This window comes from Lissotriton vulgaris, chromosome 7 (genome assembly GCF_964263255.1).
Source record: "Lissotriton vulgaris chromosome 7, aLisVul1.2, whole genome shotgun sequence".
Lineage (NCBI taxonomy): Eukaryota > Metazoa > Chordata > Amphibia > Caudata > Salamandridae > Lissotriton > Lissotriton vulgaris.
The window spans coordinates 1,318,123,503-1,318,150,897 of record NC_141695.1 but is presented as its reverse complement, the minus strand read 5'-3'; the positions used below and the strand labels follow the sequence as shown (position 1 = coordinate 1,318,150,897).

The 27,395-nt window shown below is 45.7% G+C and overlaps 1 protein-coding gene across 1 annotated transcript in view; it reads right to left on the bottom strand.

Annotated features, from left to right (window-relative positions):
* LOC147703588 (neurotrypsin-like) overlaps positions 1–27,395 on the bottom strand; it is a 645,871-nt gene that overhangs the window by 114,638 nt on the left and 503,838 nt on the right. The window contains exon 6 of the mRNA XM_086929519.1: positions 9,812–10,080. Coding sequence (XP_086785645.1) covers positions 9,812–10,080 — 269 coding nt within the window. The remainder of the gene's footprint in view (positions 1–9,811; positions 10,081–27,395) is intronic.

Genomic DNA, 27,395 nt, shown 5'->3' with positions numbered 1-27,395 from the left:
GCTCCCAAATTGTGAGAGGCTCATTAATGTTAATGAGCCTTGCAATTTAAGCCCCCATTGGGAATTGCAAGCAGTGTGAAATACACTGTTGTACATCAGGAATTGCGCCTCGCAAAACAGTCGCAATTTGCGATGCACAATTATCTTGGTCGTAAATCTGGCCCCTTGTGAACAAGACTTCGAAAGGAACAGTTTGTACATTTGCCCAAAACTGCCAATTGCTGTGAATAGACCAAATGACAAGAAACATGTTGATTAGCAATTCTTCCCTGCCGGAAGCCGGCTCGGTATTTACTGTATCAAAAAGAGGTATAGTGTGCACAGAGTCCGGGGAGTTCCCAAAGTTATGGCAGAAGTTAAAGTAGATAATACCATGCTCTCAACTTAGTGGTAGCTGGGATGAGCAGATAGGCTTGTCAGAGGGTATTGTGAATGCATTTGCTGTACACACTCATGCCATACAGGAACGCACACTCAATGACTAACTCTAGACCAATGCTTTGCAAAAATATTACTTTTGTTTTTTTGGGGAGTTTTCTATAGCGCGAACTGGACCCAAAGGTATCAGAGCATTTTACATGAGCACTAGTTGCCTTACAGATGGACAGATTCATTTTTGTCAGGCACGCAGAGATTAGGTGATTTGCCTAGAATCACAGGATGTTGAGCGTCCCTGCCGAGATTCAAAGCCGGTTCCCAAGCTTTGAGGTTAACCGTTAGTACTTTTGTTTAGGAACCAAGTTGAAGTCAGTTGCAGGTAAGTAGACTTTTATGTAATACTGGCAATAGAAATACTTTACGGTCTCAGAAAAACTTTGGTATTGTTAATTCGGAACAGTAGTATTTAGTACTAGCACATGATAGACAGTTGTACGTAACCTATAGAATGCAATGCAATACTAGGGAAAGAAAATAAGGTTATGCATCAGCAAGTAAGTACACAACTTACTTTTCAAGTCTTCTGGGTTTTAGACCGGCCCCGGGCAAGGGTCAGTTTATGGTAGGCACTGTACCTCCAGCAGCACTGGGTCGGCAGGTTGCAGAGTTCGCTAAGCTCAAGGCTAGTCAATGGAGACTATCGGCACCCAACGAGGTGTGGAGTTCAGTATCTACGCCACGGTGTTCAATTCTAGCAATGATGTTTGCTCTTGTGGTCAGCAGCGAGCAATGGGGATAAATAGAAGTCAGTAGGCCGCCAACGCCGGGACCATTGCGGTGGTCGTCAGCGAGTCACTGTATGTCAAAGGGAGGCACCAGCAGCCCAGCAGTCGCGGTTGTGGTGCAGGGGATGGAGGAATTCCACCAAGGTTGGGCCGATTAGGACAGGCTGTGGTCCAGCAGGCGGGGCAGGAGGCAGTGGGAAGAGCCACTTGAAAGAGAGTTCAGGCTCTCGGGAATAGAGAAGTGAACAGCTTGGGTTGTTAGGCTGAGAGGTTCTGCCTAGATCGATAAGGCTGTCCAGCTGGGGTGCTTTCTTCTGACAGGGCAGAGTCACGTCGACACAAGCATCAGTCCTTTAGCACTGTGGTTGTGGGATTCTTTTTGCAGTAGTGGGTCATGTCGACATGAGTGTCAGTCCTCAACAACTGCGGTTCTTGTACCGCGGACGCCGGGGATTAGAGCCTCTAGCCCACAAGGAGGTTCTTGGAGATTGGGAGAAGGCTGGAAGTTCTCTGGCGTTTCTTAGAGGCCTCGCAGGAGTTCTGTAAGGACAGCAGGTCCAGTTCTCGAACTGGTTACAGGTGGCAGGATTCCTGCCAGGTTCTGCCTGTCGTGGTTCGGTTCATGGTACTTCAGTGGTCTTCTTCTGTCTTCTTCTTTGGTCCATCAAATCTGAGGCACAATGTTCAGGGAAGTCCTTAAATACTAACTTTAAGGGCGTTACTGAGGTTGGGAGGCAGTAGAAAATGGCTAAAGTCCCCTAATGTGACTACACCCTTTAAATGGCCCCTCCCTTTGGGAAGAGGGGAACATCCCTGTTCCTATTTGCAAGAGCAGGGTTCGCCTCAGCTCTTGACTACCCTAGGGGTGTGCCAGGCTGAGGTGGAAACTCATACTCGTGGAGAAGTGTGGCTCACTGTTTAGAGGAGGCATACCCTGAAGCAGAGGTCAGACCCAGGACCAGGGTTCAATTCCCGACGCGGCAGGGTCCTGAGCTCAATTGTCCACAGACTCGATAATTCTCGCTTCGGTGCCTGCTCGAATCACGTGCTCACACTCCACAACTCCGGGCAATAGCTTGCTTAATCTCCACAACGGCCCCCCTGCGGCGGGATGCCTGGCTTTCACCTTGGGGATACCCAGTATGGGTAATCTCACAGGGAAAAGCCAGGACAGGTTCCCAATGCAAGCGCCGAGATGCCCTAGGGTAAGTCGAGCGCTATATAAGAACACACATACATACTCTGCTTACTAATTTTCCTGCCCATCCTGCGGCCAAAAGTGGGGCCTGGACAGAAGGGTGGCATCTCCACTAGTTGGAGCTGCCCAAATGAGCACATCATAAGGTGAGAATCTTTGAGGCTCACCAACAAGTATTGCTGTTCCTACTAAGGGAAGGTGTGAAGCACCTCCACTCAGAGCGCAGGCTTTCTACCTGCCCTCCGAAAGCACAAAGGCTCATACCCCATGAGGTCAGAAACCTGTGTGGTACTGGCTGGCTGGTGGGGACCAGTCAGCCAATACACTAGAAGTTGGATGTTTTTTAGGGGGCATTTCTAAGATGCTCTTTGACTGCATTTTATAATAAATCCCACACTGGCATCAGTGTGGGTTTATTATGCTGAAATGTTTGGTGCCAAACTTCCTAGTCTTCAGTGAGGCCATCATAGAGCTGTGAAGTTTGTAATGACAATCTCCCAGCCCATGTACTCAGAAATGGCTTTGCTGCACTTACAGTGACTGTGAATGGTACAGACACTGTAGGGGCATACTGCTCATGCAACTATGCCCTCACCTGTGGTACAGCACACCCTGTCTTTGGGGCTGTAAGGCCCGCTAGAGGAGTGACTTACCCATGCCACAGACAGTGTTGGTGGGCATGGCACACAGGGATGCGTGCCATGTGGACTCTACAGTTTTGTGTGCACCAAAACACGCAGCCAGTAATGGCAGGGTAAGGGTGTTAAAGTGAGGGTTCTCTGAGGGTGGAATTATACATGCTGCAGCCCTTCAGAGACCCTCTCTGGTGACAAGGCCCTCGGTACCAGGTGTACCTTTTACAAAGGACTTACATGTGGCCCAGAAGGGTGCCAGTTATGGAGACAAAGGTACCGTTTTGGGAAAGAACACTGGTGCTGGGACCTGGTTAGCACGGTCCCAGCACACACGCAGTCAAGTTGGCATCAGGTATCTGACAAAAAGTTAGGGGGTAACCATACAACAAGCACTGGCGTTGCCAATAGGTCTCGCAGTAGGAAAGTTGGAGCTATTACAATTGCAAATAACAATGCCTTTTATTTTTGTTTTCATTTTAAAAACATAAAGGGCTTTGTCATTTACAAAACCAATAGCTCCAACTTTCCCTCTGCAAGACCTATTGTGCACTGCACAGTGTGGGTGAAAGTGGCACTGCGTGGGTGTGAGTGGCTTTGAGTGAGTGGCGTTGCGTGGGTGAGTGGCATTGCATGTGTGAGTGTTGTTGCGTGGGTGAGTGGCGTTGCGTGGGTGAGTGTTGTCACGTGGGTGAGTGGCGTTGCGTGTGTGAGTTGCGTTGCGTGTGTGAGTGGCATTGCATGGGTGAGTGTGGCGTTGCGTGTGTGACAGTGGGCTTGCGTGGGTGAGTGGCGTTGCGTGTGTGAGTTGCGTTGCGTGTGTGACTGGCATCGCATGGGTGAGTGTGGCATTGCGTGTGTGAGTGGGCTTGCGTGGGTGTGAGTGGCGTTGTGTGTCTGAAAGTGGTGCTGTGTGGGTAAAAGTGCCACTGCGTGGTTGTGAGTGGATTTGCGTGAGTGAGTGGCGTTGCGTGGTTGAGTGGCGTTGCATGTGTGAGTGGCGTTGCATGTGTGAGTGGCGTTGCGTGGATGAGTGGCGTTGCGTGGATGAGTGGTGTTGCGTGGATGAGTGGCGTTGCGTGGATGAGTGGCGTTGCGTGTGAGTGGGGTTGCGTGGGTGAGTTGTGTTGCGTGTGTGAGTGGTGTTGCTTGGGTGAGTGGCGTTGCGTGGGTGATAGTGGGCTTGCGTGGGTGTGAGTGGCGTTGTGTGTCTGAAAGACTATTACTGGGTCACTTGCTTCGCCACTCGTCGTGATCCCCGCATGTCCGCTTCCCACACTTGCTTAATTTTTATTATTATTGCTGCAAAGGCCCAGGGATAGCACACTGCTACCGGAGTGCTTGCTTCTGTTGCTTTGCATAACATCATGCATACTTGTTTTTAAATTTACTATTCTAAAATGGCTGCCTGCCATCTTGGATGGTAAATTATTTTTTTTTTAGAACGGCCAAAATGGCGCAACCACAGCTTTGTGATGCAGTGACAGCCATTTAGTAATTATTATTTTTCATAATGTCAAGGGAAACAATCATTGGCAAAGTCGACGACCGGGTCTTTTAAAGGTGAGACCTTTTGGCTTTGCCAATGCTTGTTGTTCCTGAGCTTGCTCTTAAATGGACTCGCACTTTGGAAACTCGGAAGTCCTATGTTGTGAAAGGACTGAGTCTGGCCAGAAGGTGCCTTGCTTAAGAGTTTGATCATATGAAGGGAACTCACATGTAGGGCCCAGGTCACACTGCAAGCATGCTCACTGTCTGTGTATTCCGCTGCCTTCACCCAGGAAGTGATGTAAGCAGTGCGGTGTTTACAGTCTCTTTGTGTGTTAGCACAAAACACACGCTACGCATAGTACATGCCAGTTATACACATAGTACAATCCATGTTATACATATAGCACATACACTTAGCACAGTGGCGATGCACGTTACATACATAGCTCAATGCACATTATACACAGAGCACAATGACTATTCATGGAATACATGTAGCACAATGCACAATATACATATACAATGAAGCAGGTTATACACATGACACTGCACATTCTTCACATAACACGATTCACACTGTACACCCAGCACAGTGACGTTACACGTGCTGCTCAATGCACGTTCATCACATACCTCAATGCACACCATGCACACAGCACAGTGAGGATGCACGTTCTTCACATAACACACTGCACATTATACACAGAGCACAATGACGATGCACGGTACACATGTAGCAAGCACACTGCACATTATACTAAAAGCACAATGCTTACCTTTTGTGTCTGACTACTCTAATCACATGCTAGCAGTTGTGCTGATAAAAACAATATGCAGCAATGACGCTTTACCTGTTGGCTTTGTCAGTGATGCTGTCCGAGTTCTCTGTCGTCCGCGCAGGGGCCCTGAGTTCCAGAAGAGTTACAGAGAATCTAGAGAGTGAGTCGAGGGATGCTTACTGACCACGAAGGAAAAGCTGAATATCTCTAAATGTTACTGGATATCGAATGGTCTATCTACCGATTTAATATAGATGGGAAAATCCAAAATAAGCATAAGCTATGCGGTGTCTTTCCTTATCCTCTTTGATTAAGGTTACCTTCATGGGGTAAAAGTGTTCCTACATAAGCTAAGCAGATGTTTCTTTCAACCTGGAAAGAAGACGGTGGAAAGAAGACAGAGGGAAGGCAGAGAAGGGGAGGGGGAGGAGAAATGCGACAGCAGTGGCCTTTGAAGTGAAGCTAAGCTTCACTTCAAAGGTGTGGGAGGAGTGCTGATACGGCCTGGGGGAAGCTGGCTGGGGAGGTTCGGCCGGCCTGCGGCCGGCCCTGAATAATCGGCAAGGCTGTGTTTGCGGGGAGAGAGAGGGGAGGTGCTGGTGTGGGAGGAGTGCTGCTAGGGCAAGGCTGTACCACTGGTCGATTTAATGTGTTCACTAGTTACATTATTGACAATGACAGTTTTTCTCTTATCATTGGCTTTCTGTATCACACCAACCACCAAGTTCTGCAGCAATACCTCATTTTGTTTTTTGATTTGCTAGCTGTAAAAATGTTTTTTGTAGCAAAATCAAGTTAAAACTGTAAGCACAGTTCTAAGAATCAATTCCACACACCAGCAACACCCCGCACACAACCCCCTCCTAGTACCCACATATCTGTTTATAGTCTCACGCACACACAAATGCACGCAGCCTCACACAGTGGCGACGCTGATCTCATGTGACCAGCTCTTCTCACGCCAGCACAGCATAATTCCGTGTTCATAAATTAACCGCGCTATCTCTCAGGCTGCAGCATGGCGGCGGTCCTTGCCAGCTCAGCCGGCGAGGCCCGCCGCCATTCATTATCATTCGAATTTTGACAGGATATTAAATTTACTAATCCTGAAATTTCCGAACTGACCCCTAAACTCGCAAGCAGACAATACCGCGCGTGGGTGCCTGCCTGCGAAGCCCCCAGTGTTTCAGCCTGCCGACTGCAGCCTCGCAGCAAGTTTGTTTAGAAAGCACGTATTTTCAACTCACTGGACAGTACGAGAGTGATCGACCACAGAACTGCTTGTACGTGAATGAGTGTGTGCTGTCCTGCTGCAAAGACTGAGTCAGCAGGCTTGGAACATTCTAGAACACCCTACACAAAGGTCAATTATGGAAAGTAAATATAAAACACATACATAAATAAGTACACACGGAAATAAAATGGTCTTTACGTCAACCCATTGCAGGCTTGTTAGAAACAAACAAGAATCAAAAACCTGAGCATTGCTTTTAAAGCCATTCGCATAGCATCACGCCCACCTCTCGCCACATATTATGTGCAAAGATTTTGTGGTGGAACACTGGAAGTCAGTGAGAGAAGATGACCGGATGGTACAAGTGTGAGTAGTAACGTGAACTGACCCCTAAACTCACAAGCAGACAATACCGCGCGTGGGTGCCTGCCTGCGAAGCCCCCAGTGTTTCAGCCTGCCGACTGCAGCCTCGCAGCAAGTTTGTTTAGAAAGCACGTATTTTCAACTCACTGGACAGTACGAGAGTGATCGACCACAGAACTGCTTGTACGTGAATGAGCGTGTGCTGTCCTGCTGCAAAGACTGAGTCAGCAGGCTTGGAACATTCTAGTACACCCTACACAAAGGCCAATTATGGCAAGTAAATATAAAACACATACATAAATAAGTACGCACGGAAATAAAATGGTCTTTACGTCAACCCATTGCAGGCTTGTTAGAAACAAACAAGAAACAAAAACTTGAGCATTGCTTTTAAAGCCATTCGCATAGCATCACGCCCACCTCTCGCCACATATTATGTGCAAAGATTTTGTGGTGGAACACTGGCAGTCAGTGAGAGAAGATGACCGGATGGTACAAGTGTGAGTAGTAACGTGTTTTCCCCCTCTGTGGAGCTGTAGGTGGCATATTTGCAAAGAAACATGGGCTGTTAGATTTAACATGGCTGTGTTTGCGGCGAGAGAGAGGGGAGGTGCTGGTGTGGGAGGGGGGAGGTGCTGGTGTAGGAGGAGTGCTGCTAGGGCAAGGCTGTGTTTGCGGGGAGAGAGAGGGGAGGTGCTGGTGTGGGAGGGGGGAGGTGCTGGTGTGGGAGGAGTGCTGCTAGGGCAAGGCTGTGTTTGCGGGGAGAGAGAGGGGAGGTGCTGGTGTGGGAGGGGGGAGGTGCTGGTGTGGGAGGAGTGCTGCTACGGCAAGGCTGTGTTTGCGGGGAGAGAGAAGGGAGGTGCTGGTGTGGGAGGGGGGAGTTGCTGGTGTGGGAGGAGTGCTGCTAGGGGAGGAGAAGCCCTGGCCGTGAATGCGCGTGCATGTTTGCTCACGTGATTCACGTGAACTGCAAGAAAACCGCGGGGATGAAAGCCCTTGATTTGAAGAGGATTTTGCCGACTTGAATTCTCCCCATTTCCCATTCCTGCGGAATGGTAAAGGCGAGACCTAAAAAGGGGCACTTTTCTACATTCCCTTTTATAACATTTATATAATCTCAGACAATGCAGCTGAAGAGAGAAAAGTCTTTAAAGCGAACGTTCAAGCTGTACGAGACTGGGTTGCTGAATCTTACTCTAATTGGGAACATTGGCCTATTGTTTAATTTTACATTGCTCTGCAGATGATTCTGATTTTTCTTTTTAATCTCTGTCATTTTAATTATTACAGCGGTTACACAAATGTCCCAAGAGAGAGATGTCTTCCAATTGAATGTCAGATTTTACTAGCTTGCATTGCTGAAACTCACCCTACTGTGAACACTGTATTATTCATGCACTTTAACCTTAGTGGAGTGGAGAGGCGTGGTGCAGCGGTGGAGAGGTGTGGTGCAGCGGCCAGGGCAGCTGACTTCTTAGCACAGAGTTCACGGTTCGATCCCCAGTTCCGGTGGCAGCTCAGCTCAGCACCTTGTGACTCTGGGCAATAGCGCACTTAATTTCCACGACGGCCCCCAGCGCCTCGAGACCCGTTAGGGTGAGTAGTTCGCGCTTTACAAATACGGATTTACCTTTTAGCTGCGCCAAAATGACCTCATTTATGACTCTGATCTCGATGGTATCCTTGTCTTTTACCTTTTTTTTTACTACGGTTATACAAAGGTTCTAATATTGAACAATTACCAATGCTTGTCGCTTTCACCTTTCACCTTGCAATTGTAGTGGTTTGTTTTTATAAACTGTGCAAATAAACTAAGAAAGTATCTGAAAACAACTGGTTTGACTGTGATGATCACACAAGGATAGCTGCTGGTGCCTTACTGAAGAGGTGTGGCGCAGCGGCCAGGGCGATCCCTGTCACGGGTGGCAGATCATCCCAGCACCAGGTGACTCTGGGCAATATCTCGCTTAATCTTCCCGACAGGCCCCTAGCCCCTTGACACCTTTGGGTAATTGTTCGCACTTTACAAATACTGGACAATTACATTTACTAACAGTCTTCAGCAAACAATACAAGCTCGTGCAAGGTGACCTCTTCCGTCATGTGCACTCTGCATATCTCGCTGAGAAGGAGGTGGAAATCCATTCTGAATTGGATAAAAGGTTTAGTGTACTTTGCTTTAGGTGGACCTTCATTTTCTTGTGAACGTGGACATAAATTCAACAGAATGCAGTGCTTAATTAAAAAAAAAAATAGTGCTGGGGCTCTCGACAGGAGGACACTAGAGCTTGCACCTTCCGTTGCCACTGGCAGCACTGCCAATTACAGCACCAACACACTACTAATCTTCACACTCTTAAAAGTATGGCCATTCATACTCTTACAGGCCCCCAGAGTTATCCCAGAGGTAGTGGAGGAGAGAGCAGGCACCCTTTGACACCACACTAGAGGGGATCACATGTAACTCTGCTTCTGACTCTGCCAATCAACCTACAAACATTTCACGCTAAACAGCTACGAGAAAGGTAAGCAGTAGGAAACCAAAGAAAACAACACAAGACTTGGAAGAGTGTTTACTTTTCTGCTTCCAACCGCTGCCTTCCTAACCCTGAGACCAGAGGTAACACCTGCTCTAAATAATAGATGTTGCTTCACCCAATTTATGGCTCTCAATTTACAGTCCTGTGGAAGGCTGGAAGGCGAGGTCGACATTATTGGGATCCGAACTCCTGTCCTGCAGATCACTGCCTTTTTCACCTGTGAACGTCCAATCCATTAACATAAATAAGATAACCTAAAACAGCAAAACGTAACATAGCCTATGAATAAGGCTGAATGACAAATGTATTTTAACGCAGATCCCCAGTTTGTGAGGCGATCTCCTAATAGAAATAAAAATACCCCAGGATTATTCCTCTCCCCGGAATCCTCTTCTCACATCACTCTCATACCTCCATTACGCCACCAGGTCGACCAGCACTGCGCCGTAGCCTGGAACTGGTGGCTGCTGTAGGGCAGGCAGATGGGCTGGATGTTCTCGTAGAAGATGAAGTCTGGGAAAACCTGAAGAAGGGCGATGTCAAAGCCGGGCTGGGAGTCTGTGTAGTTCTCATGGATGTAGAGGCGTGTTATACTGCTTCTTATGTAAGGAAAGCCAAAGGAGCGTAGCTGTGGTCCACCGGTGTAAACCTCCCAATAGCCCAGATATACGTTTTCATCCCTAAAAGATAGCATTGGCTCACATTAATCTACAGGTGACAATAATACCATTAATCTACAGGTGACAATAATACCATTTTTAAGTAGCACACGCTTTCTCATTTTAGCATAATATAATGCACAAATGTCATGCAAAGCTTGAAACAAGCCACTAAGGGCATTGATTAGAAAGAGGTCTATGATGAAGAGTTAGTGGCATTAAACATTGTACATGACAAAACTATGGTCCACAGAGAAAGGGGCCTTCCCCTGTGCCGTAAGGGTCGATAGGAAAATCTCTTGTGGGAGTACGTCCTCCCGTGTTTTAACACGATTTCAAACAAAGTATCCCAGGTCTGGTGAACAAAGTTCACAGGTTCTTAATACTAACCCTAGTTATTCAGATATAGGAAGACCCTATTTGAAGCAGTCAGATGTTACCCACTAGGGAGTGGGGAAGGAGGCAAGTCCTTTTGTTTTTATTACCCTCACACATCCTGAATCACTAGGGTTAGTATTAAAAATCTGTAAACTTTATTAAACATTGTACTTCACAGGAGGCGTGTCGAACCATTACCAGTTGGCGGCCCACTGCGTTCAGCTCTCTGCCCTCTGTTCTTCTCACTCAATTTAACATTCCTCTGTACCATCATTTTCTCGTTTGGGTTCTTTGTTTATTCATTAAATTCTATTCAGATGATACACAAATGTTCTTCATTTATCAAAGTTTTCTCCTCCACCCTTCCGGTGGAGATTTTGACTGTCTCACTGCTTCCCGTCTCCAGAGGGCTCTCTGCTCTCTTGCTGATATCTGCTAAGATGGACGCCATCTATGTATCTCTTGACACTGCAGCCACATCCCTCTCACATTCCATACTGTGACCAACCGTCCGTAAATTTCACGGACAGTCTGTAATTTCGGCCGTCTGACAGTTGTCCGTGAAGGATTCTTTAACAGACGCCATTTGTCCGTAATTTTAACCGGGCACCGGTCTCACCACCCTAAAGCCAGCACAGCTTCCACCCCCCTCCCTTCTTGACTCAGATGCTGTTAAGGTCAGGTTTCACAGACTCCGATGCAGTACAAAGCTCAGATACCCAGCAGCATTGGAGAGGCACAGCGGGATGGCAACCCTCACACCTTCAGCCCTTAATGAGCTGTTAAGAGATGCTTGAAGGTGGGGAGAGGGGCTGCAGCTTCAGGAGCAGGGGCAACTATTCAGATGCAAACAGCCCTGAATGTGTCATGTCTCTACAATTTAGAGGGGCGTTACACATTCCATTTCTTCCCAGGGCCCCCAACATCCTAGCACCGGCCCTGATAACACTGCGCAGCACGTGGTTCTCTTCACAGAGCTTAATTACTCTCACTAAATTGTAAACAAACCTCGGTTCTTCAAACATGCAGTCTATAATGTAATAAAATAAAGAAATGGCACAATCGCACCCACACTGATTAACAAAGTATGGAGGACAATCAGTTAAATCAGTTCTCTTGGAGTATCTCCTTTAAGTACTGCACATCACAGTGGGGGATGGCAAAACTGACATTTTGGAAAGAGAGCCTCTCTTCTCGTTGTCTTGTCCAGGAGGGGATGAGGAGCCCTACCCCACCCTGGAAGAGACCAAGATGATACTAGAATACTGCATGCCCAACCCTGTGCCACTCTGGTGGATCCTGTTCCCCCTCCAGTGATGGCTCCTGCCCCCCCCCCAGTGATGGCTCCTGTCCCCCCCCCCCCACCTGTGATGGCTCCTGTCCCTCCCTGTGGTGGATCCTGTCTCTGCCCTGGGTGGCTTCTGTCCCAGTCCTGGAATGGCTCCTGCAGCAAGGGTGAAGTTCTTGATGGTCCTCTTCTCAAAAAGGCTCAGCTCAAAATTAATACGAAAAGGTGGGCGAGTGAGTAAGTGAAGGGATGGCTGGATGGCTGGATACATTAGTGAAAGGGTGAATGGATGAATGAAAGATTTAATAGATGGATAATGAGAGAGGATGGATGGACTGATGAGTGAGTGCAAGGATGGAAGAGAGAAAAGGTAAATAGCTGGATGTATGTGTGGAAGGGTAGCTGGATGGGTAAAAGGGTGGATGGATGAGTGAAAGGATGGATGAGTGAAAAGGTGGATGATGAGTGAGTGAGTGGGTGGATGGATGAGTGAAATGATGGGTGGGCTGATGAATTGATAAGTGCAAGGGTGAATGGATGGATGGATGAGTGAAATGGTGGATATAAGGATGTATGAGTGAGTGAAAGGGAGGGTAGATGGACAAAAGGATGAACAGATGAGGGTCAATGGATGGATTCATGAGTGGATGAGTAGAGGGATGGATGGGTGGGTGGATGGATGGATGGAAGGATTGCTAAGTGAAAGCGTTGATGGAGAGAGAAAGGGAGGATGGATGACAGAAAGGGTGGATGGGTGGAAGGATGAGTGACTGGGTGGATGGATGAGTAATGAAAGGATGGCTGGATAGGGTGAAAGGGTGGATGGATGGATAATGGATGGATGAGTGAAAGGATGAATGAAGGGATGGAAGAGTGAAATTATAGATGGAAGGATACATGATGGATAGGTTTGCAAATGGTTGAATATGTTTGGATATGGCTGGGCTTCCTTATATACTATTGCGCGACCTCTGATGTGTCTGTAAAACTTATCCAATTGTCCTGAAGTTTTGTCCTGAATTTTGACCACCTGTCCTGAATTTGTGTCCTGAATTTTGACCCTTTGTCCTGAATTTTACACTCACTGTCCTGAATTTGCACTAATGCCAGTTGGTCACCCTACCCTGCACTGGAATCCCAACTCTGTCTGATGAAATCCTCTAGTCCTTCATAACAACCACTGCTTCTGCTGCTAGATATTAACTGTTGAACATATGCAAAATCCACAATAACCACACCTCCCATATTTCAAAAGCATTGATCACTTCAGAAGTCCTCAGCAAAATGTACACCTACAGCAAGTTAGGACAGATTTACTGTGGGTTTGCTTGGGGACAGTCACTCAAAGTGATGCAAAGCTGTACAATCTCAAGGCAGGATATTTACTTTCCATCACAAAATTTACTTTTGCTTTTAATGTGCCCTTTTTCTCAATGCAAATAGTGTTTTTGCACTGATTTCCACTGCTTTGCATCAAGAAGACATTACTAGGGTGTCCCAACAGCAAGAAAAGGGGGAACCTCTATTTTGACCTATATTTCTTTACACATGAGCATTACATTTTCTTCAAAGTTACATACAGGATGCTACAGGAAACACAAATACATACACTTTGACTTAGTATTTTTATTTTATTTCTTTCATTTATTTTCTATCGTTTTCATAACAGTTTAGTTTTTTCTCATTTTTTAGTGATTATTTTATCAAAATTGCAATACAGTGACATGGTAACATATGTACAAATCAGTTTAAAATGCAAGGTTAAATCATGTCTTGGCAGAAACCCCTAAACATTACATATAAAGTTGCTCTCACTCATACCAACATTCATACATACTCAATCTTTCATACTGATTGTCCTGGCATTACTAACACAACAAACAACAGTGGAAAAAGTGAAAAACAGATAGTGTGTGCTATGGTAGACTCCTCAAGATGTTGCTAAGACCAGTAGTCTTTAAGTATTTCTTTTTATTATGAGGGTTAATAGTCTTTTGTGATCCTTTCCTTTCTTTCTCCAGGGTTTGAATACATTTTTGTGTGAGGGTATCAGGTGCGTACGGCCTACGTACGTTTCGGTGATGTCATTACTTTTCTTCACCTTCTTCAGGGCCAACAAGAAACTGGACAACAGACAGGTGCATACATACTATTAAAACCAAGGGGATCTCATTATCTGTAATAAGAGCATATGTACCATCATTAGTTTCTGAGCATCTACGAATCAATGCATAGTTCAAATGTTTGAATGAACTTTACATGCTATTTACTAACTTGTGCCAGAGTCAAAAAGATAGTCGGGTGGAAAAAGTGCTCTGAGCAGCTAAGTACCTTAATACCCAGAGTAGGAAAAAGGCTTGTGAAAGAATAAGTGAAGTCCTGTGAGTCCAAAAATTTTTAGAAAATTGAAAAAAAGAAGAAAAAAGACAATTTGTGTCCATGCTTGCCTGCTGGCGTGTGTATACATGCATGACATGCGGGGTGTTTTAGTGTATACCATCTACAAGTGAGTTTAAGCGAGTAGCAGCTACCTGTGTCTTTGATGAGACTTTCTAGACACTTATAGAGAGATGAAACAGCTGGGCGCTTGTATTATGAGTCTATGAACAAATATCCAATCCTACAAGTGGGACGCACAAACACCATATAAGTTATTTTGCATATTATTAAATCAATTGGATATGGGTCTATACGCGACTGGGTATTTACCTAGGAGCTGTCGGTCCATGGTATGGGATCTGTGTTTTAAGTATTTAGCTGTAGCGCTTTCTGTGGCTCCAACCGATCGCTCAATATTAACTGGTAGACCTAAAATGAAAGAGAGGTCCAGGATCTATCTCGGGTATGGGATAATGTTCAATTTTTCTTAAGGTAACAGAAAAAGACAAGGTGAGCACATAGCGTTGCTACACGTAGATAGACATACGCTATATAAACATGTGAGAGTCAAAGCTAGACTGCTGCGTCAGGAAGGGAACAATAGGTGTAAAAATATCCCACCATATAGCTTAGACATATGCTTAGAGAGCCTTAACTTGTAAGCAAACAAAAGTCCTTATACAATAGGAGGAGCAAAACGCATTAGAGAAGAGGAAGATAGTAATAGAAACTGCTCTAGCAATACCTACACGGCCATATCTAGCATTAGAATATAAAAAGTAGGTAAAGGCTGTTACATACCCCCCGAGAGATACCAAACATTAACACCTCCCTACGTTAACCTTACCGCTTGGCATTTGATACCCACATAGTGGTAGGCACAGGCCCCAACTCACCTTGTCTTTTTCTGTTACCTTAAGAAAAATTGAACATTATCCCATACCCGAGATAGATCCTGGACCTCTCTTTCATTTTAGGTCTACCAGTTAATATTGAGCGATCGGTTGGAGCCACAGAAAGCGCTACAGCTAAATACTTAAAACACAGATACCATACCGTGGACCGACAGCTCCTAGGTAAATACCCAGTTGCGTATAAAACCATATCCAATTGATTTAATAATATGCAAAATAACTTATATGGTGTTTGTGCGTCCCACTTGTAGGATTGGATATTTGTTCATAGACTCATAATACAAGCGCCCAGCTGTTTCATCTCTCTATAAGTGTCTTGAAAGTCTCATCAAAGACACAGGTAGCTGCTACTTGCTTAGAACTCACTTGTAGATGATATACACTATAACACCCCGCATGCCATGCATGTATACACACGCCAGCAGGCAAGCATGGACACAAATTTTCTTTTTTCTTCTTTTTTTCAATTTTCTAAAAAGTCTTGGACTCACAGGACTTCACTTATTCTTTCACAAGCCTTTTTCCTACTCTGGGTATTAAGGTACTTAGCTGCTCAGAGCACTTTTTCCACCCGACTATCTTTTTGACTCTGGCACAGGTTAGTAAATAGCATGTAAAGTTCATTTAAACATTTGAACTATGCATTGATTCGTAGATGCTCAGAAACTAATGATGGTACATATGCTCTTATTACAGATAATGAGAACCCCTTGGTTTTAATAGTATGTATGCACCTGTCTGTTGTCCAGTTTCTTGTTGGCCCTGAAGAAGGTGAAGCAAAGTAATGACATCACCGAAACGTACGTAGGCCGTACGCACCTGAGACCCTCACACAAAAATGAATTCAAACCCTGGAGAAAGAAAGGAAAGGATCACAAAAGACTATTAACCCTCATAATAAAAAGAAAGACTTAAAGACTACTGGTCTTAGCAACATCTTGAGGAGTCTACCATAGGACACACTATCTGTTTTTCACTTTTTCCACTGTTGTTTGTTGTGTTAGTAATGCCAGGACAATCAGTATGAAAGATTGAGTATGTATGAATGTTGGTATGAGTGAGAGTAACTTTATATGTAATGTTTAGGGGTTTCTGCCAAGACATGATTTAACCTTGCATTTTAAACTGATTTGTACATATGTTACCATGTCACTGTATTGCAATTTTGATAAAATAATCACTAAAAAATGAGAAAAAACTAAACTGTTATGAAAACGATAGAAAATAAATGAAAGAAATAAAATAAAAATACTAAGTCAAAGTGTATGTATTCGTGTTTCCTGTAGCATCCTGTATGTAACTTTGAAGAAACTTTAATGCTCATGTGTAAAGAAATATAGGTCAAAATAGAGGTTCCCCCTTTTCTTGCTGTTGGTTTGCCACTCCCTCCTCCAGACCTGAAAGCATTTTAGGGAGTACCCTGTTCACCCATGACATTACTTGGGTGTAACTTATGCATATCAGTGCAAGCACCCATAGTTTGTGATGCCAAGCCCAATCTAAGATAGCCAGAACAGGCTTTATGTAAAAAAATAACTCCTCCATATAGCAGGCACTAACTAGTAGGAATGCTTGAATTTTTCCAAACATTTCCCATATTGCATGTGTGCTGCACTGTATAGCACATACACAATGTGTGGAATGTTTAAGGCTTTGTCTAACCCTAACATTGCGTACTGGAAGGGTATGCTTCAAGTACAAATCCGATGCTAGACAGCATGCACACATCTCTACACCATGATGCAGATATTGTACATGGCCCTAGGTGTTTGTGCATAAGCGCAGGATGGTGAGGAGAAGCAGCCAATTTTAATAACTATGGCTCAGGGCTGCTTTCTTCCCCTCACGCAATGCAGCACAGCAACTTTGATTGTACTAAAAAACATATCTAACTGTCTCTATTTGTAGGTCTCCCAAAACATTGATCAATGGATAAGGGAAGACATTTGCCACAGAGACTCTCTATGACCTCCCTGGATATATCTCTATTTGGTACCCTCCTCATCCGGCTGGATGCATAACTGCTAAAAACGTGGGGGTATATTGGCAACAAAGTGGCGAAGAGAGGTGTTAGCCGCCTTGGCTTAACGCCTCTCTTTGCCATTTCGGAAACGCTAGGCTGCACCATTTTACCAAGGATATGGTGCAGCCTAGCGTTTCCCCCTGCGATGGCAATACGTTTTACAACTTAACGCCAGCGCAGGCAGGGAAGGTTTGTTTATGTACAGAAAGGAGTTACTTCCTGCACATGAACAAAGGTTAAATGCCATTTTGTAACTTACATGTGTACTGCTTTATGCAGCACACATGTAAGTTACAAATTGGCATTTTTAAAAAGAGGTTTGTGTATGTACAGAAAGGGACACCTTCTTGTACATAAACAAACCTTGGCATTTTGCTTTTTCCATGTGTGCTGCACAGGGCAGCACACATGGAAAAAGCAAAAACAAGGAGAAATGAAGCATTTCTCCTTGTTTCGCCACCTTAAGAACAGGTCTGACCTGTTCCTAAATTCGGCGCTGCCACCTATACCAAGGCAGCGTTAAGGTAATTAACATGGCTTTAGGCCACGTTAATTGACTAAACGCTGCCTTGATAATAGGGCGATGCAGATATCGCCGTGTTATCGGCAGAAAAGTGCCGATAATGCAGCGATAAAGGGCTTGTTAATATGCCCCATGGCCTTATATAGACTACTTGTCCTAGACATCAAAAGTATGACTTGTACAATACCCTAACTGCATTCTTGTTAGGTACTTACCTCCCCACCACAACCGTATGTGTAATAGCCATAATCTAGCCTCTCCCAAACGTACCTTGCTTGGACTTCACTACTGTAATTTACCTCCAAAAAGAGACAGACTGGAAGTAGAACCTATGGACGTCAGCTACGCCCCCAGATCGGTTCTCTTTACCCAGGAGATGGGCCATATGTATTATGTGAGTCTCATTGTAAATAATCAGGAAGTAAAGGCCCTCCTTGATTCCTGGTGTAAACATTCAGTGGCCAGAGGGGATATGGTCCTTGATTCACAGATAGCCTTAGGGAAGAAGGTCGGGATACAGTGCATTCATTGGGACATTCGTTGTTATCCTGTAGCACTGCTACCAGTATACACCAAATCAGGTTTCCAAACTACTATCACCATAGGAGTCCTCCCCTCTCTTCCCGAACCATTAATCCTAGGAGTAGATAATCCTTGTTTTCTCCACCTCCTTGTGAATGCTCTGAAAGTAGAAACACCTCAACAATATTCACACAATACTCTCCCTTGTTAAAGACCCTCGCCTTTGGCTCGGGCCTTTAATGGACGGTAGAGTCTGCTAGGTTGGGCTTTAAGGCTACATTAGAACATCGGAATACTGAGCGGTCCACTGACAACAACAAAGGGACTGCTACAGAACTTCTCCAACACTGTGATGCCTGTCTTTTTGATTCTCCCTGTTCATTTGAAAACATTTCACCCTGAGTAGTTGGAAAGTTCCAATAGAACCATAGCCCTTCTGCTTCAAGCTTTATAGTTGTAAAAGGCCCTTGTCACGAATCAGATGAATTGCGGAAATTTTTTCCATTTGAGGCTCCCAAAACACTCACTCACATCATCCCGCCTCTTATACAGGGGGAGCCGAGGCCCTTTAATCAAAATCTTCCGGAGGAATCCCAGGCGGCGTGGCCCCCTGACATAATCAAGAACCAGCCAATCGGAAGAGCCGCCAAGCGCACCAAGAAGGGCGGGCTTTCCAACAAAGACGGAAGCGGTGTTCCCCGGAGAGGAGGAAGAGTTTGTGGCGTGGGCGGCGGAGGTCAGGACTGGAAGACTTCCCGAGTCGAACGGAGCGGTTCCAGGAGAAGGCACCCCGACAAGAGAAACTGCTACCGAAGAAGACTGTAAACCGGAAGGCGTCTCGTCCAGCCATCCTTCTGGAAGGGGTGGATTGCTAAGGTACGGGAGAGACTCCAGGGGTTCACGGGACGTGAGAGGGTGGAGGGCATGAACTAGAGGCAGGTCACGCCGATGTTTACTCTGGTGAAGGCTTAGTGGTGACCTCATCCCTCACAACTTATCCCTCGCTAACAGTAAGCGTACTCCCACAACAACTGATTCAAATTTATTTATTTTTTCTCTATTGAAACGTCCTGCAATATCAACCCCTGAGAAGCGGACAAGACCTATTACCAACCACAAGTCCAAGAGAAGCCCTGCTGAAATCGGGACCCCACAATTGCGTAAGCCTGTCCTTTTCTTGAACCGAACGCTCTGTTATAGTTTTGTTTAGATTAAAGCACAAATAAATATCTTAAATTCTTTTTTCTTCTCCCGCACTTTCCTTTTGAGTTCTCTCTGGCCTAACAGTGATTCCACTTCATGACAGCCCTCTTCCACATTAGAGGATCTCCCCTGTGGCTTGGCCTATATGTCAGGTGTGGGGCCTTTAAGAACGATGGCATGCCTAAAGGTCATATAGGAATTAACATTTCAGCTGCTGTCTTGAAAGTTCCGGGTTGATCCGTCAAGCACGAGCAGAGACAAAGAGGGGTCCCAGAATCAGGCCTGGGTGTACTTCGCCGAGTTTTACTACACATAACTCTGCAAAGGTACAAACAAACTCTGCGGAGTTCCGCAAGTGGCGGAGTGCAGTGCGAACTGCAGTTTGTGTTGGTATTCCTGCAGCTTGGGTAGAAATTCTACCTGAGCGGCAGCTCGCGCTCGCGAACTTACCGTTCGTGATCACGAGTGGGGAAAAAACTCCTCTGCACATCGCAAAGTGGAGTTTGTACTCCGCGAGCTCTGCGTAGTGCGGAGTGCAGAAAACTTTGCAAACTCCGCGAAGGGAGCAAAGTTCACCTCACAGGCATACCCAGAATGTATTTTCCCAATAGAGTTTTCTATAGGGATTTTCGACACAATTGCAGCCCGAACTGCGGAACCGTAGTTACACCAAATTTTTCTGAAAACCACCTCTTGGTCTAGAAAGAACCCTTTTTGTTATTTGGTGTAAATCCATTCATTAGTTTTGTAGTTTTTAAAGAAAAAAGAAATACGGATCCGGCAGATCTCACGCTGAGATTAAATTGGCTGACACCACTTAAACCAGGAAGTGTTGGCAGCCATCTTGGTACTCAGACTCTTCCATGTTCAAAGAAAACAATATAGGGGCAGGGTAGTCCACGGACTCGATAATTCTCGCTTCGGTGCCTGCTCTAATCATGGGTTCTCACTCTGCAACTCTGGGCATTAAGCTTGCTTAATCTCCACAACGGCCCCCCGCGGCGGGATGCCTGGCTTTCACCTTGGGGATGCCCTGTAGGGGCTATCTCACAGGGAAAAGCCAGGACGGGTTCCCAAGGCAAGCGCCGGGAAACCTCCGGGTAGCTGTGCGCTCAATAAATGCAATAATAATAATAATAATAATAATAGGTGCACAGTGGCCACCTTGGCCTGTTGGTGGGTCCCTAAAAACATTTTTCAGTGCAATTTCGGGCGCTTGCTTTTCTTTGCTTCCTGGGTGGGCCAAGTGCTGGGGGGAGATGCCTTTTTAAATGAAGGCGGCCCCCTTACCAGGGTGATTTCAGCCCTGGTGACCCCATCCTCTTGGGCCCTGCCAATTCCACACATCCCGGCAAGGAACCCAGAGCTCTCATGCCCTCATTTTAGTACTGAGGGTCCTCGAGGGATGAGATACATCCAGTTAAGTGCTCTGAACTTACTGCTGTTGTTGAGGAGTCATGGCAGAATGCTTTCTAAAAGTGAAAATAAAACTGAAAGCAGTCCACCTGTGTGCACTGAATTGTTTTACCGGGGAAGTACTGTGTGAACAGCCCATCCAGGATGGGTACAGCACTTAGAAGTCTCCCCTCAGCCCTAACACCGAGAGTGCACCTATACCTGGATCGATTGCATCGAAAATTCACAAATTCATTTCCGGGGCAGCATGTGAAGGGGGAGACAGGTCAAATTAGTTCTTGGAGAAGCAGATGAGAAGATGGTTGAGAAACACCAATTTGGGTCGGTGCTCGATGGGCCTTCTGTGGGCTTAGAACAGGCCTAGGCACCAAGGGGACAACCAGGGGAGAACGGGAGTGATTAACTCTCCTTAGGATCCCCTGCCAACTCTGATAGAGTATCTCATTGCAGTTCTTTCCACAAGGTAAGCAGCAATCTCCCAGACATGTATGTCTGCACTAGTCCCAGTGCATCCCATGATACACACAATCACCTCTCAATCATCGCTGTGTCTTAACCTTATGCACACTGTTTTTACCAGTGCACTTAAACAAACTGAACTGAAGAGAGCTCCAGGGCACTGGAGGAGAGTCTAGGGTTTACTCAAGTAAAAATGCAGACTAATAACAACGCCCCTCCACCAACCCCCCTTAGTTCATGTGTATGTGTCTCTGTAGCCACAATCTGGCTTTCACAGCAAATTTTGTTGATTGCGCCTACTCGAGCAGCAGCTTCCTCTACGCGAGCGGCAACTTTCTCAACGCAAGTGGTTGCAAACTGCCACAACTGCCCGCATTGAGAAATCTCACTGGGAGGAGGTCTAGCGCCCACATTTTTCTCATGAGCTCTCGGCAACTCACCAATGGTGAGCCGCTTGAGAGAAAAAATTCCGGCCAATGTAATTTTGAGTAGTTTCTGGAAGTTGTCGAGTTGGACAAACTCTGCGAACTCTGCTGGTGGAGAGACATTCTTTGCCCACTCCTACTTAGGACCACAGAGACACAAAATTGGTTTCAATGGACATGGGCTGGGGGGCTCGGGTGCATTTCTGTTTGGCGGGTCGGTAAGTTTGAGGCTCTCAGTGTTCTCGGTGCACTTGCAGAAGAAGGAAAAGAAACACAGCCAGACGTCTGGTGTGGGGCTGTCCTCTCTCAAAGTCCCTCAGCCTGCAGGTATGTTTTGGAGATGGTGGTGTTGAGACTGAACACAAATAAGCCTTGGTGCTTACAACAGGCTCAGTTACCCCAGGTATTGATGCAGGGAGCCTCCAGGGTGCATCAGCATCTCAAAGACTTGATGTACCGATGGGGCAGACCTCATGGACACTTGATTACCTCCTCCTGGGCTGCTGCTGCATTGGTGGACCAGGAGGTGAGCAGATAGGTGAACTGGACAGTGTGGTCAGTGACTTCAGACTGCAGGGAAGTGGCTCCTACACTTTAAGGGAGATGCTGCCTAATCAGCAAAGTGCTGGCAGCTCTCTGAGGCTTTGGGAGGATGCACAGCTACAGGACAAGTCAGGTCTTTGCAATTGTAAGGATAGGATCAGGCAGGATTTGGCTCCAAGTCCACAGCTAATCCACAGTTCTGGCGTCTTCAGCTCTTCTTTGTCATTCTTCTTCTTGCAGTCAGACAAATCTAAGTTCTTGGTGTCAGGGGGCTACCTAAATACTGAATTATGAGGTGTTAAGGGGACTGAAGGGTTGAAGCCAATAGGCTACTTACGATTGGGGGTCACTACACTCCCCTATATGACCACTTCCTGTGGAAACTAGGTATAACCTTGTCCCAGCATTCCTAATTCCACCAAAATCAAGATGGTGGAATTCTTCTTTCGTGAAACACGTTAGGTAGTCCATCTTAGGGGTGTGGCTAGCCTGTATGTGCAACACGCCTACTGTATAGCTAATTTCCCACCTGTGCTGGAGCCAAATGGACCGTAGGGCAGGGGTTGACAAATGGAAAAAGAACAATTGAGGGACAGAATGCTGAACAATATCAAATACTAACCCCCAGTAGAGAGACCTGAGTCTAAATCCATCATTTATTTTGCTCACCACACCACCCCAGTATGGACCCAGCCATATGCAAATCAGTCTTGAGCCTTCTCCCAATGGGAACAGTCCTGCCCCACTGCCAGACCAGGCCCTCCCTGGTCCAGAAACAAACATCCTAGGACCAGTTTAAGGCTATCAGCCCTCATCAGACAGGATAGTTTGATTCCAGTGGCATGGCAAGCATGGGACCCATGTCTGGGCATACCCGTCCCCCTCGGAGTGACAAATGCAAAAAGAACAATTGATGGACAGAATGCTGAACAATGTCAACACTCACCCCCAGTATAGAGATCTGAGCCTAAATCCATTGTTTTTGTTGTTCACCACACCACCCCAGTTTGGACCCAGCTATATGAAAATCAGTCTTGACCCTTCTCCCCATGGGAACAGTCCAGCCTGAACTGCCAGGTCAGGTCATCCTTGGACCAGAAGCTATCATCCTAGGACTGGTTTGTGGTATCACCCCTCAGAGCCAGGATAGCTTGAATCCAGTGGCATGGCGAGCACGGGACCTTTGTCTGGTCATACCCATCCCACTCGGAGTGACAAATGCAAAAAGAACAATTGGTGGACAGAATGCTGAACAATGTCAACACTCACCCCCAGTACAGAGATCTGGGCCTAAATCAATTGTTTTTGGCTTATCACACCAACCCAGTTTGGAATCGGCCCGAACTGCCAGGCCAGGTACTCCCTGGATCAGAAACAAACATCCTAGGGCCGGTTTCGGGGTATCACCCCTCACAAGCCAGAATAGTTTGAACCCAGTGACATGCACCTCACGGTACGCCAACGACTTATAAACTTGACTTCAAGAGAACAGGAGCATGAGTTACCAAAAAGTATTGAGGGAACCTATGCAACAATATGCAAAGATAATTTTGGAGCCAGACTTAGTAAACCACATATTAAAAGTAATTCCAAAAGGATAACTCAAAGCAGGCATCAGACACTTCTAGGGAAAAGTGGGATAATTGAAAAGATAAAGAAAAATCTAAATTGGGGGTGGATCACCTCAACAGGAGTTCACTGAAAAGGGCTATAATTTGTGTAACAGTGATCATTTTCAAAATGCCTGACAGCTATCAGTTACTGATAGACCTTCATCTCGTTCCTTTCTGGAGTCATATGAAAAACACTTGGAGACATGTGGACAATCAGATTGCAGATCAGAGGAGTACCTGAAACTGAAGTAGTATTCACAACGCTATTCTGACTTCATAATAAAAAAGAAGATAAACCTAAAAAGTCCAATTCTCAATTCAAAAAGAAGAAAGTGGCTCACATTAAAGTAAACTAGGCCACAGATATTGGGGGCACTGCTTCTGACTGGGGATTGGCCTTTGACCATGCTGGATAGTGTGCAGAAGTCACAATAGCTCACCGGAACGAGATGGTTTGTCTGGTGGCAGTAGCGTTGAGTGACTATATCCAGGTGGAAACACCGGATATGAGAGTGAGTGTCCTGCATCAATTATATGAGATGCAACTCCAAAAAGAGGAGGATGTACCATGCACCATTAATTTTCTCATTTGAGAGAATTTGTCATTCGGCTTTGACATTATCTTGGCTGAAAGGGATTCACCACCTGAATTTTTCATGGACTGCCCTGAGGGAGACTTGTAGTTTTACCTGCTTTTTCTGACCTCGTCCCAGATACAGTTGAACACTCATATACCAGGGCGTGGGCTTTAGGACTAGCTTCTGTGTTATATCACAATCATGCGGAGTAGGATGATGGTTCACCTTATCACGTTATACCAGTCAGGACAACCCTACAACCTCAAAGACAATGCCCCATTAAACATGAGGCTAAAAAACAAGTCAGAGAGATAATCATACAACTTGAATACCAACTTGTGTTAGAAAGTTGCACCTCTCCTCTGAATAATCCTTTGCTTCCCGTAATTAAACCAGAACATTAATCTGATCTAGTATTAGATTACAGACATTTGAACACAGCTGCATGCATATTCGCAGTACAGAATGCGCACAGCACGGTACTAATGAATAAAATAGCGCACAAAAAATACAAAAGAACTTTAGACATTTCAAATAGATTTGTCTGACAAAACCTAGCAGCTGAAAGCAGGTATTTGACTGCGTTCAGTGCCCTCAGTTCTTAAACGTAATTCTGTCAATTTCCCCAGGGGTGTCAGAAGAGCCCCAGGGTTGTTTCCAGCCCAGGTTACCGAAGTTTAGAAGAATATGATGACCAGGCATTGTCCTATGATGGATGATGACCTTTTAACTCTTTTGGCTAGAGTAGATCATAGAGTTTTTGGATTTGCTCACATCGGCTACATATTCAATTTAAAAAAATCAAAAATAGCCCACCTCAGTGTCCTATTTTTGGGATACGAGGTATCGAGTGAAGGCAGAAGCCTAGCAACACATTTAATTGAGAAGTGTGCCCATCTACAACCAACAACCACACTAAAGAAACACCAATCATTATTGGGTTTCCTGAATTTTGGCAGACCATACATTCGAGACTACGCAGAGTGGGTTAAACCATTCTCTAGTTTGGTACTTTAGACTTTTCAAGAACACATTGGACAACTGAACACACATAAATACTACATTCGGTACAAGCTGACATGCTAGCTTGCAAACACTTACACACACATATAAACACCACAAACCTGGTGATCTGTATAATTACGGGAGCATCAGGCTATACATATGTAACATTCAACAAAAGAGACATTTAATCAATTGCATATATATATCGCATTTATACGCCAATGCAGAGATACGTTTTGCACCAACAGAAAAGAATCTGATGGCAGTACAGACTGCTGTAGTGAAAGATCTTTGGCTCAGGGGAAATGCATTATTGCCTTAGCCTTAGAGGCTGTTACAAAGCCAAGAGTTCCAAATGCAAAAGCCTTACATCCACAATGGATACAATGGGCCAACTCTCTCACAGCAGCAGATGTAGATTACAGATCTGACTCTACACTACAAGCACAAGCATACCTCCAATACGAAAATGAAAATCCTCTGTCTAATGAAGTCATGCTTCTAGAGTATGGTGAAATCACTTATACTGATGGCTCAGCACAGCCTGCCCTAAGGACAAAGCACCAATACTCTGCAGTGTGAGCTGCTGTGAAGGGAAGAATGGAGGAAAGAGAATTCCGCACTCACAAAACTTACATGCAGTCACAGGGTGATTGCACAGACAACACTCTGCACTGCCTCCACCTACCCCAGTGCCCCACTGACCACGGGGGTTCCTCTTGCCTGCCTTCCTGCCCAGCCCTGGTGGGACCGGAGTCCCAGGGCATGACGACGGATGTTTCTTACTTCTGCACGCAGCACCAACCAGCAGAAAAAGGGGACTGCAAATCCCAGAGTTCAGTGTGCCACATACAGCTGCCGCTAGTGAGGGGGAGGCATTTGCCACCGCGCTTAAAGCACCGCCTCTCCCCCAACGGCACGGGATGCGCACGGGCCAAGGGCGGGCCCGTCCTTGCCCGTCATCGCCTGGAAGAGGCAAGGCAGGGCAACCCCTCTTTTGTTTATTATCTGGAGTTGGAGCACAGCAAGAGTTAATCCCGGACATAAGAGGTACCGTTTGTTTGCCCTCCATACCTGTATCTGCACGCAGAGGAAAATTGGACTTTGACGGAAATCTAGCGGAGTAAAACTGTGAAGTCCATTCATAAATTAGGGTGTATTTTACTGACATGGGAAAGAGAAAGAGCAAGGAAGTTGGAGGAGGGGGTAGATGATGGCAATGCTGGCAGAACTCATAAAGGAAAAAAGGCCAGAAAGTGAACTAAACATGCTGGCAGCAATTGTGTACTTGGTTGAATAGATACACTAATTGAGGAATGTGAGGATATACTAGTATCTGAGCCAAGTTTGCATCTAGACAGGGACAAGGCCCCCCTAGCACAGCATAATTCTTGAGGGAAAGGGCGCTAACACCTAAAAAAGGTTCAAAGGCCACTGGGGGTGAAAGGGAATGAGTCTAGCGAGGGCGAGCAACTTGACTGGTAGCACTGCCAGTCCTACTCCAACTGATGGTAGCCACCCCCAAACTTACGAACCCAAATATCCTGTTCAAATAGGTATGCCATATTGTCAAACACCCAGGGGGAGAGTAGCACATACCTACCTGATTAACCACCAGAAATAACTATGGAGTCAGTTGTAAACCATACACTAGCTCTACAGGATGTAACTCAGGTGGTGTACTTACTTCGAGACGAAATAGGAAACCTGAGGACACTGATTGATAATTTAACTTCCATGGTTAGGCGTATGTCACATAGCGGGCCCGAAATCAAGATAGTGTAATCCTTGGAGATAATAATTCCGTTCCATCTAGTGAATCTACTGTCCAGATAAATCCATCTGTTTCTCTAAACTTTGTTGGGCAGCATAATGTTACTCCTCTGTATAGCGAGGTGGCCAAACAGAAAAAGTATATCACCATCCTCCACTACAAATAAAATACCCCTTGCTACACCAAACATTTTCAGGCCCCGAAATGTGGAAGCACCAAGAAAGTACCCACTGCTCGATAGGAGCAAGAATACTTGCATACCTGCAAACCAACAGTACAGTAACGCTGAAGGG